General features: G+C 42.7%; 1 protein-coding gene across 3 annotated transcripts in view; it reads right to left on the reverse strand.

Moving 5' to 3' along the window:
• Nucleotides 1-218: 218 nt before the first annotated feature.
• ADRA1A (adrenoceptor alpha 1A) overlaps nucleotides 219-17,331 on the reverse strand; it is a 113,539-nt gene continuing 96,426 nt past the window's right edge. For 2 of the 3 annotated variants that reach the window (XM_063709144.1, XM_055348276.2), the window contains one exon: nucleotides 219-17,083. In XM_063709144.1, coding sequence (XP_063565214.1) covers nucleotides 16,566-17,083 — 518 coding nt within the window. In that variant the 3' untranslated portion in view covers nucleotides 219-16,565. The remainder of the gene's footprint in view (nucleotides 17,084-17,331) is intronic. The other variant, XM_063709145.1, reaches the window with a different exon arrangement.

Consider the following 17,331-nt stretch of genomic DNA (forward strand, 5'->3'; position numbering starts at 1 on the left):
AAAAAATGCTACTTACAAACGGATAAATGAAGACAGTCTTAAAATAAATCTTAATACCTATTCATCCAAAAAGCAAAAGACACTTTGCAAACTATTACAATCTACCTCATTTAGCCTGCTGAAGACACCAATTTTCTTTGCACTACCCACTCCATTTCTCAAGAGACATTAACAACACACCATGACTGAAAAACTAGGGTGTTATGTGTTTAAAGAAAGAGGTTTAAAATATTTTATTAGAGAACACATATCAATATTGAACAACACTTAAATAGATGGCATTCATATTAATAAGGACAATATAAATTCTTATAATTTGAACAGTCAGTTTGTTCAACAAATAAAATAAATTCATTTTTATCAGTGGGCATGATCCATGAAGTATATTTTTTCAATAATTTATTCATCTGCTTAGTACTATATACATTCATTTTCTTTGAAAAGAAACATAAAATCAACGTGATTGTTTATCACATCACATCATAAACAGATGGACCTGTAAAAATGGCGTGTAGAAAGTTCAGAAACACTTCAACAGCACATTCCAAGGATACTGAGTCCATTTAAGAGAAATTAAACTCTTTGAAGCCATTGTAGTCAGCCTGGGTGTCATATATATTCATTGATACAAGATGTTGCCACAAATTCAAGTATAATGATTCACACACATAAGTATATTATTCTGACATAGAAGAGAATGCTCCCTTGAATAGTATAGCGTGCATACCAAACTCTCAGCACGATTCAGATTAACTTTTTTTTTTTTTAAATGGAAGGAAAGGTAATGACATCGTCAACTTAGTCGACCAAATACCAAACCTGGAGAAGGTGGATGTGGTTCACAAACACTGCACAGTTAGAAATTGCACCTTACGTGGAATCTTATTTGTCACAACAATTGTTAAAGGTTACAGAAAAACCATAGCAGCTAAAACCAGCCAGTCAGCCCACATTTGCTTCTCTGGCAACGTGGAAATGCTGTGTTTGTATTTTAAACAAATGTAACAAGGAGACAAGCAGAAAAGCTGCAGCAAGCCAGGAAATGTCACCGGGTTCACGGTTAAATGGCGTCAGCTTTATTTACTAAAGTATAATTTTAATTTCACAGGCAAAATGAACCTCCAGATTTGTTTTCCTTAGCCCCAGCAAGTCAAGTCCTTCCTGTTAGTTGATTGCAAAAGTGCAGCTTCAAGTCTGTCCCTTTTGCTTTCATTTCCCCCCTGCCCCACCTCTGCTCCATCAGGTTTGTAACACAAGCAGACACTCTTTCATACGCTTCAATGTAGCGTGAGCTGTGACCCTTGGATGGTGTGAAAGCCAGCCTTTGTGGATATTATAGTGATTCAGTTATTTTCTGTTTTTTCTTTTTGTTGTTGTTGTTGTTGGAAAAACTTGTTTTTTAAAAACATGCTGCATAACATCTTCTTGCTAAAAACAATTTCTCAATTAGTAGGAACACTGAATTGCTTTGTATATGATTTGCTTGTTAAGACGTCCAAAGCATTTGGTTATTCTTAAGAATTAAGCACTTCCATTCTTGAGCAAATATTTATTTGTATGAAGAGAAAGAAATAGACCTCCTTTTTTTTTTTTTTTTTTTTTTTCTGTTTAGCCATCCCACTGTAATGCTGCACTAAGCCTTGAGAACAAAGAGAATCACACAACTGGGAAACCAAGGCTTTGTGATTTTCAGCCAAGCCAAACATGGTCACTCTGTCAGGAAAGCCTTGGACTCATCCCTGACTGGCTGTTTCAGTGAGTTCTTTCTTGGCTAAAAAAAAGAGTGAGAAGAAGAGCAGTTGTGTGGTTTGCCTGTGGGGACTTGGGCAATGGGGGTTTGTAGAGCCAAGTGGCCACCATGATAAGCGAGACTGACTTCCCTGTGCCCTGACATTTGGGAGGAGGCAGCACCCCCAGCACACGCCTGAGGTTCACCAGCCCCTGGGCCTTGGCACAGATTCCTCCCTTCTTTGCCTGGAACAACTGTTTCTGTTCCCCACCCCATTGTGTCCTCCAGGATTCACCGTAGAGATCACCACTTTTGATAAGCCTAACTCTGCAGCCGGCTGAGGCCCTTCACCAAGCTCCCATGGCACTGTATTACCATCACAGGTGCTTGGAGGGCAAGGACTATGTGTCTGCCCTTGTTATTCTCCACCCCCTGGACTTGGCGCTGGAGCACAGTAAGCCCACACTGAATATTATAGAGTGAATAAAGAAATGAGAGAGCAGAGACTGCAACAGCAGCTCTCTTTGAACGAAGGGGATTTTGTTTTGCAGCGTGATTTTCTTGTCTATGAATGTTCTAGAATTTGAGGGACACTAACTTTTACAAGTTAAATGTGCCTAACTTTTTTTTCTTTTAAAATATTTTATTCTGAAAAATTTCAAACATGCACAAACATGGAAGAACGGCATGTGGCCTTGCCTGCCATTCTTATTTCATCTGTCACACTTGCTTCCCCACTTTTGGCAATAAAACTTTAAAGCAAATTGCAAACATACTTCGATATGCACTTACCAGTTAAGGACAATGCCATTATCACATCCAACAAAATTTAAAGTAACGATCTAATTATCTAACATCTAATAGGACACAGCCTATGCTTAATTTTCTCCAATTACATGTCTTTTTACACTTTGTTTCAATAAAGATCTAAATGAACAAGGCTTGTACAGTATACTTGATGAGTACATCTCTTAAGAATATTTTAACCCATAAAAGTTCCCCTTTTTAAAATGCCATTTACTTATTGAAGAAACTGGGGTGCCTTATGGAATTCCTCACACCCTACACGTGGCTGATTCTCAATTAACTTTTAAGAATGAAATGGGGGAGGGAGGTTGTATGAAACTGATTTACAAAAAATCCAGCTATTTGCCCCTGAAGGCTCTTTTCCTCTTTCCCTTTGCATTCATGATCATTCCTTAAGTTACTGTTTTTCCTGTATCAGTAACAGTAACATGTTGGATTTTTGCCTTAGTCAGATGGATGCTTGATAAAGAAGTAAATCGAAGTGTCAGGCAAGGCTCCTGGGCTCCTGAGGTGGATTCCAAAGACAGTGGGTCGCAGGACCAGTGGTGGGTTTCATGCTCCCCTTCCTTGGGCAGTAAGGACAACAGTTGTGGACGGGAAGCTGGCTTCATGTCATGGGTGTGTGTCCCTTTAAAACACAAGGTAGACTAACATTTAATTAATCATGCATTTTTAATATCCTAGGCATCATGCATCAATGTGATCACAATTTTATCCTTTTGTAGAGTAAGAATTCTTACTCCAAACCCAATGTGTCCATTTTTCCAAGTTCAGACTTCAGTAGAGCGGGTTCTCAAGTTGAGGATCCCTCTGATTTCCTCATTAGCCAGGCTGGTCACATTCTGCTCCCTGTGAGATGATGCTTTTGGTCTTCTTTCTCCAAACACTGAAAGAACTGAACACTCTTCTTTTTAATTTGGGCCAACACCAATCCGTTCATCCTTGCAGCTGCTTCTCAAAATCCAGAAGACTGAAATAGCCATAGACTGTGTTTATATAAAGCAGAGTTGGGCCAAGAACCTCATCCCCGAAAGTGACTTTTTTCCTCTCTTTAAAACAAGTTTGAGATTCTGAGTCATGAGAGACCATTTGGCAGGGAGATGGCAGCAAGTCCCTGCCAAATTCAGCCTCCGAGCATGGCTGACTACCCCGTCAGCCTGAGTCGTGGTGAGCTGAGCTTGCAGTGTGGACTTCCCTGTGAAGCCACCTGCCTAGAAGGCTGCTGGAGACCACTTAAAGGGTGCCCCAGAAATGTCTAGACTCGACTGGCAGAACCTGAAATTAGAACTAAGATTGTGACCTGGAGCTTCCATGAGAGTCTGGAAGTACAGCTTCAAGTCTGTCCCTTTTGCTTCCATTTCCCCTACCCCCCACCTCTGCTCCATCAGGTTTGTAACACAAGCAGACACTCTTTCATATGCTTCAGTGTAGCATGAGATGTGACCTTTGGATGATGTGAAAGCCAGCCTTTGGGGGTATTATAGTGATCTTCAATTTGCAGTGAAGTCAAAACGACCTCTGTTCATGATTGGGAATTTGTGGTTTTGGCTTGTAAACATTTACTTCCAGTAGTTGCCCAAGCCAAGAGGTGTTCATCCCATATTTCCTTAGATGACGTTACATCTTAGTTTTGCTTCAAATGCTGTACTGTCTTCCAGTGGTCAAAACTACTTCTCTTTCCCATAACATCATTTATATAAGCAATGCACGCACACACACACAGGCAGACACTCACACCTTTTCTATAATGACTGCATTTTATGTAGCATCTTTCACAGGACAACTATGATAACTTAATATACTTTCTATTGCTAAGTAAGTAGCCAATGTGAGGAAGATGACAAATGCCAGCCTTGGATACTCTTGTTCTGGGCTGTCTGCAATTCAGAGAGCTTGGTGGAAATCTTCAAAGTAGTGTAGTTTGCCTGATTTTTAAAAGCTAAGACAAATTTTCCAGGTGGGGATATTTCCAACCCAAAGAAAATAGTGTGGTGTGGGGAATAACTGAGAGTTGGGATTTGGTGCCTAGCACCTTGAATGTAGGAATGACAGGACCCGAGCCGTGGTGCAGCAGGTGGTTTGTGACCTGCTTTCTAATTACAGAGAAATGAATGTCTTCAGGTGGGGATGACCAGCTCCTGGAAATGTAAACCTGAAGTGAGATAAAGAGCAAAGGAAAGTGAAGGACTTATTTTCTCTCTTCCTGCACATGGCACTTTCAGTGCTTGAAGATACTTTAAAGGTGATCTAATTTTTAGTTGTGTCTTATTTAGATGGCATTTGAGAGGGGAAATGAAGATGGGAATAGAGTGCTAGCATTTATAGGGGACCTATTATGATTTTATAGCTTTATCAGCTCGTAAGGCATTTCATGTACACAATTGTATCTGCTAATCCCATTTCACAGGTGAGGAAAATGGCTCAAGAGAGGTCACGTGATTTGTTCAGGGCCACTTAAATAGGTACAGAGATGGGAACTGCAATGAAGCCCAGGCCCGTGGCTCCCAGTCCATCATCGGTCTTCTCTCAACACCATTTTCCAAGTCCTTCCAGTGCCCTTCCTAGCATGGGCCTTGGGGTGGAGTTGGGAACGTCACGTTTAGCAAGCTAAGAGGTGAGCACAGGAGAACACCAGGAGAACACACAAGACAGCGCAGCTCTTTCCAGTACTTCTCTTTTTCAAAACTCCCTGCAGACTTGACTTACTTTCCTCTTCTCATACCCATAACGTTGTATTTATTCTCTGGGAAAATTTTTTTTTGTAATGTGACTATGAAATCTCATACCTTACCATGTCATGTGCAAAAAGCTTGGCATGTAGTGGATACTCTGAAAATACAATTTTTACTATTTAAACTTTATCTTTGTAAATCATCATGGATGCATTATAGGCAGCAAAATGATTTCGTTGTCAGGAATATTGGGTTAAGTTTCTGTGTTAATACTGGAGAGTGAATTGCTTGTGACTTGTTATACCCAGAGATAAAAATAGTTTGTTTTCCCTCACATCTGATGAAGAAAGCATGTGTTTTTGATTCAGCTTTAAATACTGAGGCAGAATTTCTGTTGCACAAATGTCAGCTCTCAGTTGTTGAAGTTTAGGTATCAGGGTTGCATATGGTATTCAGAAGAGGAAGATGGGGCCAGACAAGCTGCTGGGAATGGAGATGAAAGCAAGCAAGGGACCTCAGTTTTTATTCAATTACTTCCCAATAAAAGTATGACTCTTTTTTTTTAAAGTATGTAGAAAACTAGCAATGGATTGTTATTTAAATATTTGTAATGCTTGCTTTGATCTTCAAAATACTTCACAGAAGTACTTTTTAATAGCCTTCCTACTTGTCGGATTGAATTTGGGCATCCTTATTTGTAGATTCAAGCTGTCATTCAGCACCGCATTCATCAAGGTCTCCTCCTTCTCTGCTCTTTACAACCACTGTCACCTCTGTTATGACTCCAGGACTGACTCGGGGAGGCACTGTGGGGCACGAAGTACTCTGCCCGATGCTCAGCTTTTGATTAATGGGCCACAGCCCTCCCATCCCTTGAGACTTCAGTTAGCCAAACTCTTTTCCTTAAGAAAGATAAGGCTGCATTTAGCAACGGGGATGAAGACAAGGGAGGAGAAGAAACGCAATTTTTAAAGACAAATCAATAAGCCATTGCTACACTTATTCGAACTTGGTTTTGGATGGCTTTTGGGCTTGAAAAGACAGAATACTTTTGTAGGCTTTGCCTTTTGATGTGATTTTCCCCCTGTCATTTCTAGATTGGACTGAAGCTGGTGCATCACGTGACTCTAGATAGCAAGGGTGTTCTGATGTGATTGATATTGTGGAACCAGATATACTTGCAACCTGAGAGTCCCCAGGGAGGAAGGAGGTGGATAGGAGGCCACAGCGGCATGGTGTCTTGCCCAGAAAACACAACAGTAGGTGCTATGCAGTTAGAACAGTCCTGATTCTTCCAAATGAGGATAAATGCTCCTCGCTTCTCAGCAGGAACCAGGACAGAAGAGAATATATCACTCTGTGTCTGTCAGGGAACACTGTGAGGCAATACAAGGGTCTTGGGTTGGGTGATTAAGTGGAAATGGCATGGGATTTTTCAAGAGGCACAAGGTGTGCAGGCCAGGATGCCCTGAGACCAGGCAGAGTGGGTGGCAGGGCAGCAGGACCGTCTCATTGCGCTCATGAAGGCTTAGGCTTTAAGAGTGGGAGGTGGTCTTCAGAAGGTCAAAATTAAGAGAGCTTTTAGCAGGGCCTGGCTGTCTACATCCTCATATCAAATCCAAACAGTGCAGCTTCCTTTCCTCTTTTCTGTCTTTCTTAGACTATGAGAAGAGTAGAGGAAACCTACATGAGGCTCCTTGGCACCCACTTTTCAAGCCAGTCATGATACAGGGCAGACAGCACTGACATACCCTTAACCCACCTATCACTGGCACGGGCGCCCCAGGGTGATCACAGGGCTCTCATGTGGTCCTCAATGCCCCAGTTCCCAAGATTGGGCTCTGCTGTTGGTTCTTATCCCATCTTGTTCTGCCTCACCCTCCTCTCGGAGTCTAGGGTCTGTCCTATTTAATGATGGGGCTCTGCTTCCTCAGGTGCAAATGTCTCTGGGTAAGCATATGCCCACCTGACTCGAGATGGCTGTGATTCCCCACTGCTGACCTGGGGTTCCCCACTGCTGTGCTCTGCACCCCTAACTGGGATCTTACTGTCCCTTAGAATCTTTAGGGTCATCAACTTGAGCCTTTCTGGGTGGATCTTCTGATGTTTCCAGGTCCCTGGGGACTGGCCTCCCAACTGCTATCTGTAACTAGTGGTTGGATCTTATTACTTGTTCTGCTGTGCACCCCTCTCTCCATGCCTGCTTAGGGGCTGGAGTACTGTCATGGGCATGCTAAGTGACAGACCATTGCTGCCATCCAGGAGTTCTCCTCTAGTTGAGAAGACAGAACTTATATAAGTACAGTATATACAAGGTACCCTTTAAAATACTTTAAATAGATACTTTAAATAGATACAGACTTTTAAAAACAACAGAAAAATTACAACAGAGTACAGAATTAGTTGCCAAATACATTCTACAGACAATTGCTGTAAGAACTTGGAGAGAAATTGGGATGATCAGAAAGGGCCGAATTTAAACTTCTAATCTGGGAAAAGAATTATGGATAACGTTTTGTATGGGCAGAAATGAGAGAGTGAGGAGGGAGTCCTTGTGGGCTTAAATGAGTCTCCCACAGATTCCTATGTTGAAGTCCCCAGGACCCCAGAATGTGACTGTATTCGGCGATAGTGCCTTTTAAGGCATGGTGTGGTTAAATAAGGTGATGAGGGTGGACCCAAATCCAATAAAACAGGTGTCCTTATAAGAAGAAGAAATTGGGACAGAGAAATGCAGAGGAAAGACCATGTGAAGACACAGGGAGAAGATATCTATCTACAAGTCAAGGAGAGATGCCTCACAGGAAACAACCAGCCAACGCCTTAATCTTGGATTTTCCAACCTCCAGAATGGTGAGGCAATGCATTTCTGTTTTTGAAGCCACCCCATTTGTTATGATTGGCTAGGACACTAATATGGCAGGGCTACAAATGCATGGAGCTGTGCTGTATCTGCAAATGCAGGAGCATACTCGTTGGGAGAAGATCCTTTACTTAAAGCAGAAAAGTTCCTGGAACAAGAATATGATAAGTTGGCAGAAGGACTCTGTGAACAAGTTCCAGTAGCAGGTGGGCTGCTGGGGACAGGGATGAAGAGCACAGCGCCAGAAGAGAAAGAACACCCTTTGCCTGGTTGACAGTTTTGCTTAGGGTATACATTCCGATGGGTTAAGCATTGCTCAATGCTAACAAAAAACCAGGTTTACTTTATGGGATTAATCAAGGCCTTGAAGGCCCTCAGGCACTCCTAACGGGGAAAGTCAAAAAGAAAGGAACAATAAAGGAAAGAGACAGAAGATGCAGAAGAAGAGAAAGAGAAGGTTACTTTGCTGGGCTCAGTAGAGACTTTTGAACCATCAGAGAGTGGTAAGAGGTGCACACCAGGGAGGCTCATAGAAATCCTCAGCCACCCACTCTGACCACCAGCTATTTTCTAAAATGTGGCTGCACATTGTTTGTACCTTTCACTTGGAAGTAATTGTGTAAGAACAGGAAGGCAGCACTGCAAGCAGAGGGTAAAAGTCATTGGGGGCCTTCAGAATGTCCTCATCCTCCTGGCACTGTCTCCTGCCCTGGGCTCTCTGGAAGCTGTGGGCCTGGAGCTCACAGAATCAGGCTGACCTGGGAAGAGGATGGAGTTGCTGAGAGCAGCCCCATCTCGTCACTCAGAGCTATGCATGGAGCATGGATTCCATGGGAAATGGCACCCTCTGGAGCAAGGGCACCCACCCCAGCTTCTTTCACTGTTTGTAAGTTTAGCAAGAAGGGGAGAGTGGAATAATGGAGAGGATGGGATCAAGAAAGGAGATGGGAAAGATGAAAGGGCACAGGACCAAGACCAAACAGGGGACGAAGAAGGGAAGGGAGGGAAAGCTGCCACGAAGCATCAGCCGAAGGTCTCAGATTACTTAATGGCCTCAGTATTTCCAGGTTCTTCCATATCAGTTCTGCACCCACCACCATCCATGCCCCATCTCAGAGCTCTGCTGTGGAGCCTCCTCTCTCAGCACTGTGAACACCGTGCCCTCGGCTGCAGGAACTGCACCTTATTTCTGATCGGGAGAGTCTTTCTCTTCCTCGTTGCCCATCAGGACTGGAGAGAGGAAGGAACAAGAGGTCCCTCCAACAAGTATGTCAGCTCAGGGAAACATGAATCTGGTATTCCCAGGGAAGGGCTAAATATGCTTCCCCACAGTAATATCATTTCTATTCCAGTTAGTCAAAGGAAAAGGAAAAATAAGAAAAGTAGGAAGAAGTAGAGAAGGAGGAGGAGGAGGAAGAGAAAAAGGAGGAGAGAAATTCTGCATCCTATCTGTCATTTGGAAATGCCCCTCATACCCAGCATGCTTTCAGAACCCCATGGCTCTTCTTGGTGAGCTCCAGGCAGGCCCTCAAATGCCCTGGTGTGGGGTGCCATGTCCAGGAGGCCTTCCCAAGGAGCCAAGTGTGGCCCTGAAATTCTCTTGGGGTCCTCTGGGGACTTCCACTTGGGCAGGTCCCAAGGGTCTGGGAGAAATTTCAGGTTGGCCTTGGTCAGGAGGGGTGTATTTATTGTTGCTACTCTTAGGGTCAGCCAGATTGTGCTGTGGGGGTTTCCCTGATGAGGTGAGGAGCTGAATGATGTTGAGGCTACCTGGGCCCCAGTGGACCTTTCTGCTCTACAGACGACAGCAGTGGGGGTGGCGGACGCTCACCTCTTATCCTGATACCTGCTTGGAAGGTCACAACAATTCATGGAGTGGTGCCACTTTGAATATGGACTTGCCACTTTATCCAATGACTCATGCAGGTTGAGAACATGAATTTAGCCAAGTGGAGTTGTGTCAATGGCATATGAAAAAAAATTTGTATGTGGAACACCGAAACCCATTGTTTAGCATCATCTGTACTACACTGTTAGCTAGTAACGGCATAGATAATGACGGCATATTACGGCCCATGAGCTCACTCCGGCCTGCAGCCTCTTTTTTTGTTTGTTTTGTTTTGTTTGAGAGAAGAAGGGTTTTTACATTTTAGAGGGTTGTCCCCCTCCCTGAAAAAGTCAAAACAAATAAGAATGTGTGATAGAGACTGTATGACCCCACAATGCCTAAAATATTTACTATCTAGTCACATACAGAAAAGGTTTGCAAACTCCTAATATACATTAAATAGATTTTTATTTTTTGGTTAATCTGGGAACATCCTCCCCCTCCCCCATTTATAACAATGTCTCTTGGAAAAATGCATTCTTGACTTTGAAACAGATGAACTTGAACTCCATCCAGCTTGTAAGCTGGGGACTCTCTGTGCCTCTCTGTGTTTTTCATGCGAAGTGCAGGGCGGGGTGCAGGAGAGGTTGTTTGCTGCTGCTGATGACCAGTGGGTATTCAATGACCCACAGGCTGACCGGGAAAAGAATTATTTCCCAAACTCCCTTTGGGACTTCTACGTTCCTGAGGACATTAAGGTGGCAATCACTGCCTTACATGTCACCCTGTGGAGCAAACCAAGAGCCTGCTGCCCTGCCTATTTCCTTGACTCTGCTGCTGCCATCTAGGGAGAAAGAACAGAATCACATGTGCTTGTCTGTCAGTCAGTGACAGAAGCATAGACAAATATGCCCTCGGCCCCTAGAACAGTGGCATGCTGCCCAGCCATGGCAGAGATAAGGCGGGAGAGAAAGTGTCAATAGAGCTGGAATTATAGGTCAGGGACAAATGAGTGAGATATGAACGTCAAGAGTGTCGAGAAACACAGTGGACCTGGGAAACATTGAGGTGTCGTGGAAAAAGGAGTGAGAGGCTGGATTTGGGGATATTCAAAGAAACCCTTAAATCTCCCACCTCCTCTTTTCTTTATATGCTAAAGTGTAGGTAATAATCTCTTCCTTCTCCTTCTACTGCACAGGGATGACTTAAGATAGGCACAATTACTTTGACAAACATAAAGTGCTATATAAACGGACAGAAATATTAAACTCAAGTTGGGATTTTCTGTCTTAGCTTTCTCTCTACTGCATTTGAATGCACCTACAGGATCCGGCTTTTGAAGAAGCCAGTGCCGTCATTTTTTTCTCAAAATACAGTGTACGTTTGCTCTTAGATTTTCTGCCTAATTAAGTCTGTAGTTTTTATAGTTTAGTAATAATCATTTCCAGTTTATAACGTGGATCCACTGAATATGATACAGAGAAAGAGTAAAGTAATAACTCCTGAGCCACACGAAAAGGAAAGGCAATTATTTTGTCTTTTGAAATGAATAAGCCACAATCTTTAGGGCAGTTCCTGGCTTATCAGTTGCAGCAAGCCATGACTCAACCATCCTGCTTTGAGCGATGTCTATGGTAAATCTTCCTGCTCCTAAACCCCTCTAACCCCAAACCCCACAACCTTCCTTTTAGGTGGGAGAACCAGTAATCCATGTTGCAGCAGCAAAGCAGAAATGACAATTTCCTGCATAGAGCAGATAAGGCCCATTCTCAACCCCTCCTCCACATTTGGGTCTGGGGAGCGTGAATGAGCTAATGCTGATGGGAGCAGGGCTGGTGTCCTCCACTGAAATCCTAACTTGCTTTTGTCAGCCCAGCCCCACAATGATCATCTCCACTCATTCTGCTCCCAGGGGTTCTGGAGGGCCAGGAGGCCACAGCTGCCATTGCTTTCTGAAGATGGTTGGCACCACAGCAGCCTGGCTCATCCCAGCTCCCCAGCACAGTCTGCAGATACGGGGCAGGTGCAAACAGTGTTCCAACTGGGCTCCACTGGAGCTGTGCGCAGGTGGTTTCATAGTTAAAAGTCCTAGTAGTGTAAAAAAAATCAGAGTAACTGGTAAGCATACCTCTGATGTCTCCATATTTGCCTCCTCTGCTTTCTTTTCACTTGGTTTTTCCTTGGAGAGTTTACCTCCCATCTGCTTCAGTGCCCTTTGCTAATGAGCAGAGCTCTTTCTTTAATTAAGTCAACAAGTATTCATACACAGAAGCAGCATCTTTTTTGGCCAAAGGACCTGAGCAGACCAGCCCCAGAAGCAATTGAGAAAGTTTGTCAAGCTCTCATTAAGTAGCTGTGATCAGAGTGAAAAATTACCTGCCCAAGCAAATAGTTCCTAAAATTTTCTCACTCCCAGGTCTTAACCATGAAACCTACTGGGCCAGAAGGTTGGGATATCCAGTTTTCACTTGTGAAAAGAAATTAGGAACAAGCGATGTCACATAATACATAGCCATAGCTTCCAGCTGACTCCTCATTTGCAGACTGCCTAGGTCTCCAGCTACCTGGAGATCAGCATTCTGAACCCTTTCTCCACGGTGGCATCATAAAATTCACATGCTTGATATGCTCTCTGCAATTCTTGGTGAAATATCTACAATCCATTCCCCTCTGTCCAAACAAAAAAAAAGTTGGAATACAGGTGAGTGAGAGTGAGTTATGTTGTATTTGCTTTCATTTATTTTTAAAACGGATGTAGTTCCCAAAAGTGTTTCTATGAACTGTGGTTGGTCATCAATAACTTTCATACAACACCCGATATGTGTCCGTCAGCAACTGCATTTTACTGTTCTTGGCCAATGTGGCCCCTTCTGCATTCTCTTCTATGCCCATCTTCCCCCAGCGTGCCATAGTAAGTCCTCCTTGCAAGGCCTGAATCACATTCCAGGCCATTAACTCCTAAAAGTGTGATGCAGTCTGATAGAAGTGCAGACACCAAATTCTTCCACAGATGCCCTGCTCTTGGGTTTGACTAGGCTGGAGATTTGGCAGCATGTTTGCCATGGTTAATTTGGAGGCAAATCTCAAGGAAACAGAACATTAAAAAGTTTGGATATGGCTTGGCATCCTCAGCACACCCAATCCAAATGGGAAAACGTTTACCCCCATTCTCTTGAGGAGGGGGGCTATGGAAAATATGCAGGTTGAGAATAGGGAGACCCAGGTTTAAATCATGGTTCCCCCTTGGCCTTGGGCAAGTCCTTAACCTCTTACAATGATCAGATTTTTATCTGTAAAATAGGGGTAGCAGAGTTTCCAAGGAGTTTAGAGGCAATGGGTGCAAAATTCCCTGCAGATGCCTGGCACAGTGTAGGACCTAACAAAAATCTTAAGAGAATATTTATTTACCCAAACACTACTGTCTACCATGGAATATTTATTTTTGAATATTTTGGAGAGTGTTAGATATGCTATGTGACTACAAGCAGAAGCCCTCTTGGATAAGACATGGGAGAGGCAAAGGAAAGAAAACTGACGAGTAAAATGCTTTTCTGAAATCCTTGACATAGTCTGGGGAAATTTTTGAATAATGAGATTCAGGGTCTCTCTTAATGCATGCAGTTTGAGTTGCAGAATAAACTCAAATTTTCCCTATCCCATAATGTCAGAATAAACTCAAATTTTCCCTATCCCATAATGTCACGTTGATTTTTGTGATGTTTAGACAATCCCAAAGCAACTACTTTTTATAACACATTAGAGAAGACATCGTTACTCTGGGTAAATTCCTCAAACTCCAAATAGAAGCAGTAAACATGTGAGTATAAATATGACAATCATTTGCTAAACTGCAACAATTTTAGATATTTTTTGGCATGCTTAAAGGTACAGAGATTTAGGGGGAATGAGCGAAAAGTAATTCAACTCATATATTCTTTACCCCACTTTGACTAAGTTTTGGGTGACGTTATCAATTTCTTGTAAATTTGGTGTATCATGCTATGGGAAAGGAAAAAAATGTTAAAAGTTTACCTCCCTGGAGAGAGGGGGCTGGAGAAGAGTGTAGCAGAAAATTATTTACGGATAGTTTTACATGGATACAATTGTCATGGTTTTAATCTGTTGACCGAAAGATTCTCTAGTTGTTTATTTTGATTAGATGTGGCATTAGTGCCAGATTTCCTGTATTTCTAAGCTTTCCCGTATCTAAAATTTAATGTGTCTGTGAAGGTGTTTAAAGGATCGTCTCAAACATGGAACCATAATTTGTTGAAGAAAATGATAATCATTCTTCCTGTTGGGACACTCTTCCTGTAAGGGGGAGTGGGGCAAGTGATTTTCTTATTCAGATCCTGGACCAAGCTCTTGTCAACAATGCAACTGATCTTTCCTATCAAGGCCAAAGAGAAGCGAGGGTTTGCATATTCAAGTCCTTCCTAGATGCCTGCCTCTATAATAGGACATCCACATCTGGCAGAACTCTTATGGGACACAGAGAGAGAACAGAAGAGTGTAAAAATCCGGCCAACATCTCAGTGCCAGAATCCAAGTTCTGAACACAAGGCTGAATATGTATCTGGCCAGTAAGAAGACACTCTTCAGAAAAAGGCTGAAAAAACAGTCACACTCCAGGTCTAAATACAACCTATAACAAAACCCAAATCCACATGCAAACATACCCTCCATTGCAATGTGGAAAGAGATTTGGTTTTAAGAAGAATTTAAGGAAATTATCATTTTGCTGCAAGAGAAGAAGAAAAAGATGTTGAGGCCACTACTCTTGCTGTGAAGGTTACAGCTGCTTTGAATTTGTTAGAGGAAATTACCCTAATAGAGGAAAGAGGCCAGGCAAATGGTCTTTAGTTTTAGACCACTGATTGTTGTCGAGAATTATTCCAAAAACTTAAATTCTATTTTAAATCCTTATTGTGAAAAGACAGCCATATTTTAATTTTTACATATAGTTACCATCTTCATCCTCAGTAATCTATAGCTTGAGCAGCCCTAATCCGAAAATCTGAAATCCGAAATGCTCTAAGATCCGAGATTGTTTGAGCACCGACATGACGCCACAGGTGGGGAATTCCATACCTGACCTCATGTCTATGGGTTGTAGTCAAAAACGGTCAATTAAAAATATTGTATAAAATTACCCTCAGGCTATGCATATGAGGTGTATATGAAACATAAATGAATTTTGTGTTTAGACTTGGGTCCCATCCCAGAGATATTTGATTATGTATATGCAAGTATTTCAAAATTTGAAAAAATCTGTAATCTGAAACACTTCTGGTTCCAGGCATTTCAGAAAAGAGATACGCAAGTTCTGTACTGAGTTATTATGGTTTACCAAAATTTGGTATACATAAAGCAAAATATAGCATGTTCCCCAAGCTCTTGCAGAAAAGTAGGAATAGATGAAGTTGAGTTGACTACTGGATCTTTTTCCAGAACAAATGGGCTTCTATCAAAAAATGTTTGCGAACTCCTGCGTTAGACAGTTCTTTGGTGATCCATCAGTATTGTCTGAAACTAAGCATTAGTATTTTTCAAAGTTCGGAATAATGTACTTGGATCATAAGGCTCATTCCAACATGCCACAGGTGAAGCTCATTCATTATGCAATAGTGAAGCAGATAAGAAGTAATGGGAGACAATCTTTTGCCTTTCAAAATATTATAAGCTCTGGATTTTCATAACAGAGTTCTGGAACAGGTAAGTGATTTGTCAAGAAAGGCTTTTGTAAGCCATGTTGAAATGGCTGTTCAGTAAGTGAACAGCCTCTATCTTTGCAAGAAATTAACAGCCACACCAACCTCTTGATCTTTAAAGATATTAGAGAGAAAGCCTATCATCATCTGATCTTGGAACTGTTTAATGGATTTTCTCTCTAGTAGTTAAATTGAAAGAATGATGCTCAAGTCTACTGTCTTCTCTTGGGAAAAGCCATACCACCCTGGTTGGTTCTTTCAACCCTCTCCTGACCCAAGGATAGAGAACACTACATTCCAAGACATCATGAGTGCCCCTCACTCTCATCTTTGGGAAATGAGGAGCAGCATCCATTCAAAGTGCAGTCAAAGGTAAACCTCACTGCCAAGTTTCCCTCAAGCTGAGAAATTGGATGTATCAGAAAGGGTGGAGTTTCAGAACTTGCTCTAAAAATAATGTATCTGGATCTCAGCCACCATCTTAATGCTCTTCCTCTCTAGGACCTCTCCCCATAAATGTCAAATGTGGCTGTCAGTAGGTTGAGCCTGAAAATAAAATACCCTCACTTCCATCAAGAAATAGCTCCAAACTTAGAGTGTGTGCTCAAAATATTCATGATGAAATCATAATCCTATATTTATAGTCTTTTGGATGGTGCATGAAATTCTGTTTCCCATGGTGGTTTTCATTGAAGCAGGCACAGAGTGACCAAGAAAGCATTAGCTGCAGGGAAATGCTGTTCCGTATCGTTCTGAACTGGTTGGTTGTGAGACACCCTCCCTCTTCCCTGTGCCCTACCCGCTGCCTGATGAGTTGGGTCTACCCCCCACCCCATTCCCAGCAGGTCCCCTCTTTGATTGGCCCTGTCTTGTCCTCCAAGAAGAGCTGGCCTTCCGAGAAGGAAGTGGGGTGGGTACCTAAGATTATTCCCCTTTCCTCTGCATCTTTCCTGTCCTAGACTTCCTCCCCGTTCTCACTGAGGGAGATGGTGTGGACCTTAATGGTTGGAATTTGATGGTTCTTGTCAAGGCTGGGGGTTGAGGGCCCTACACAACAGCAGACCTGCAAAAAGCTTTTACTTCTCACCCGGGCTGTGGTACAGGAGGATTGGTCTTTGGACACTGTAATCCTGGCAGATCCACGGGGCATGGAAGAGAAAAATTTCCATTCACAAACGCCATCCGTCTTGGAGATCCTGTAGAAGGTCTCTCTTGATCCCACGGGGATGCGCACCATGTCCTTGTGCTGCCCTTCCACGGCCTGGCTGGGCGGGTGCAGGGTGTAGCCCAGGGCATGTTTGGAAGACTGCTTTCTGCGGAGACACTGGATTCTCAAGACATTCTGAAAGGCCTTTTTGAACTCTTGGCTGGAGCATGGGTATATGATGGGGTTGATGCAGCTGTTTAGATATCCGAGCCAAAATACTATTTTAAAAACTGTTTCAGAGGGCTTGAAATCAGGGAAGAAAGACCCTGGAAGAAAACACACAGATATATACATATTATTTGAAAGCCAGCAAGCCAATTGGCTAGGAAAACAATCAAACAAACATCTTTCTGTATTTTTAAAACGGTTAAAATGATCCCAAACACATATGAGTTTCTCACATTTGACTGACTAGCTCCTATGACTGTCACCCTTTTGCAATATCTTCAAAGACCGTTCCTACTTGGTCCGCGTGTGTCATTAATTACAGGAGCAGGCACAGTGGATAGGGTTG

The sequence above is a fragment of the Gorilla gorilla genome, chromosome 7 (genome assembly GCF_029281585.2).
Source record: "Gorilla gorilla gorilla isolate KB3781 chromosome 7, NHGRI_mGorGor1-v2.1_pri, whole genome shotgun sequence".
Taxonomy (NCBI): domain Eukaryota; kingdom Metazoa; phylum Chordata; class Mammalia; order Primates; family Hominidae; genus Gorilla; species Gorilla gorilla.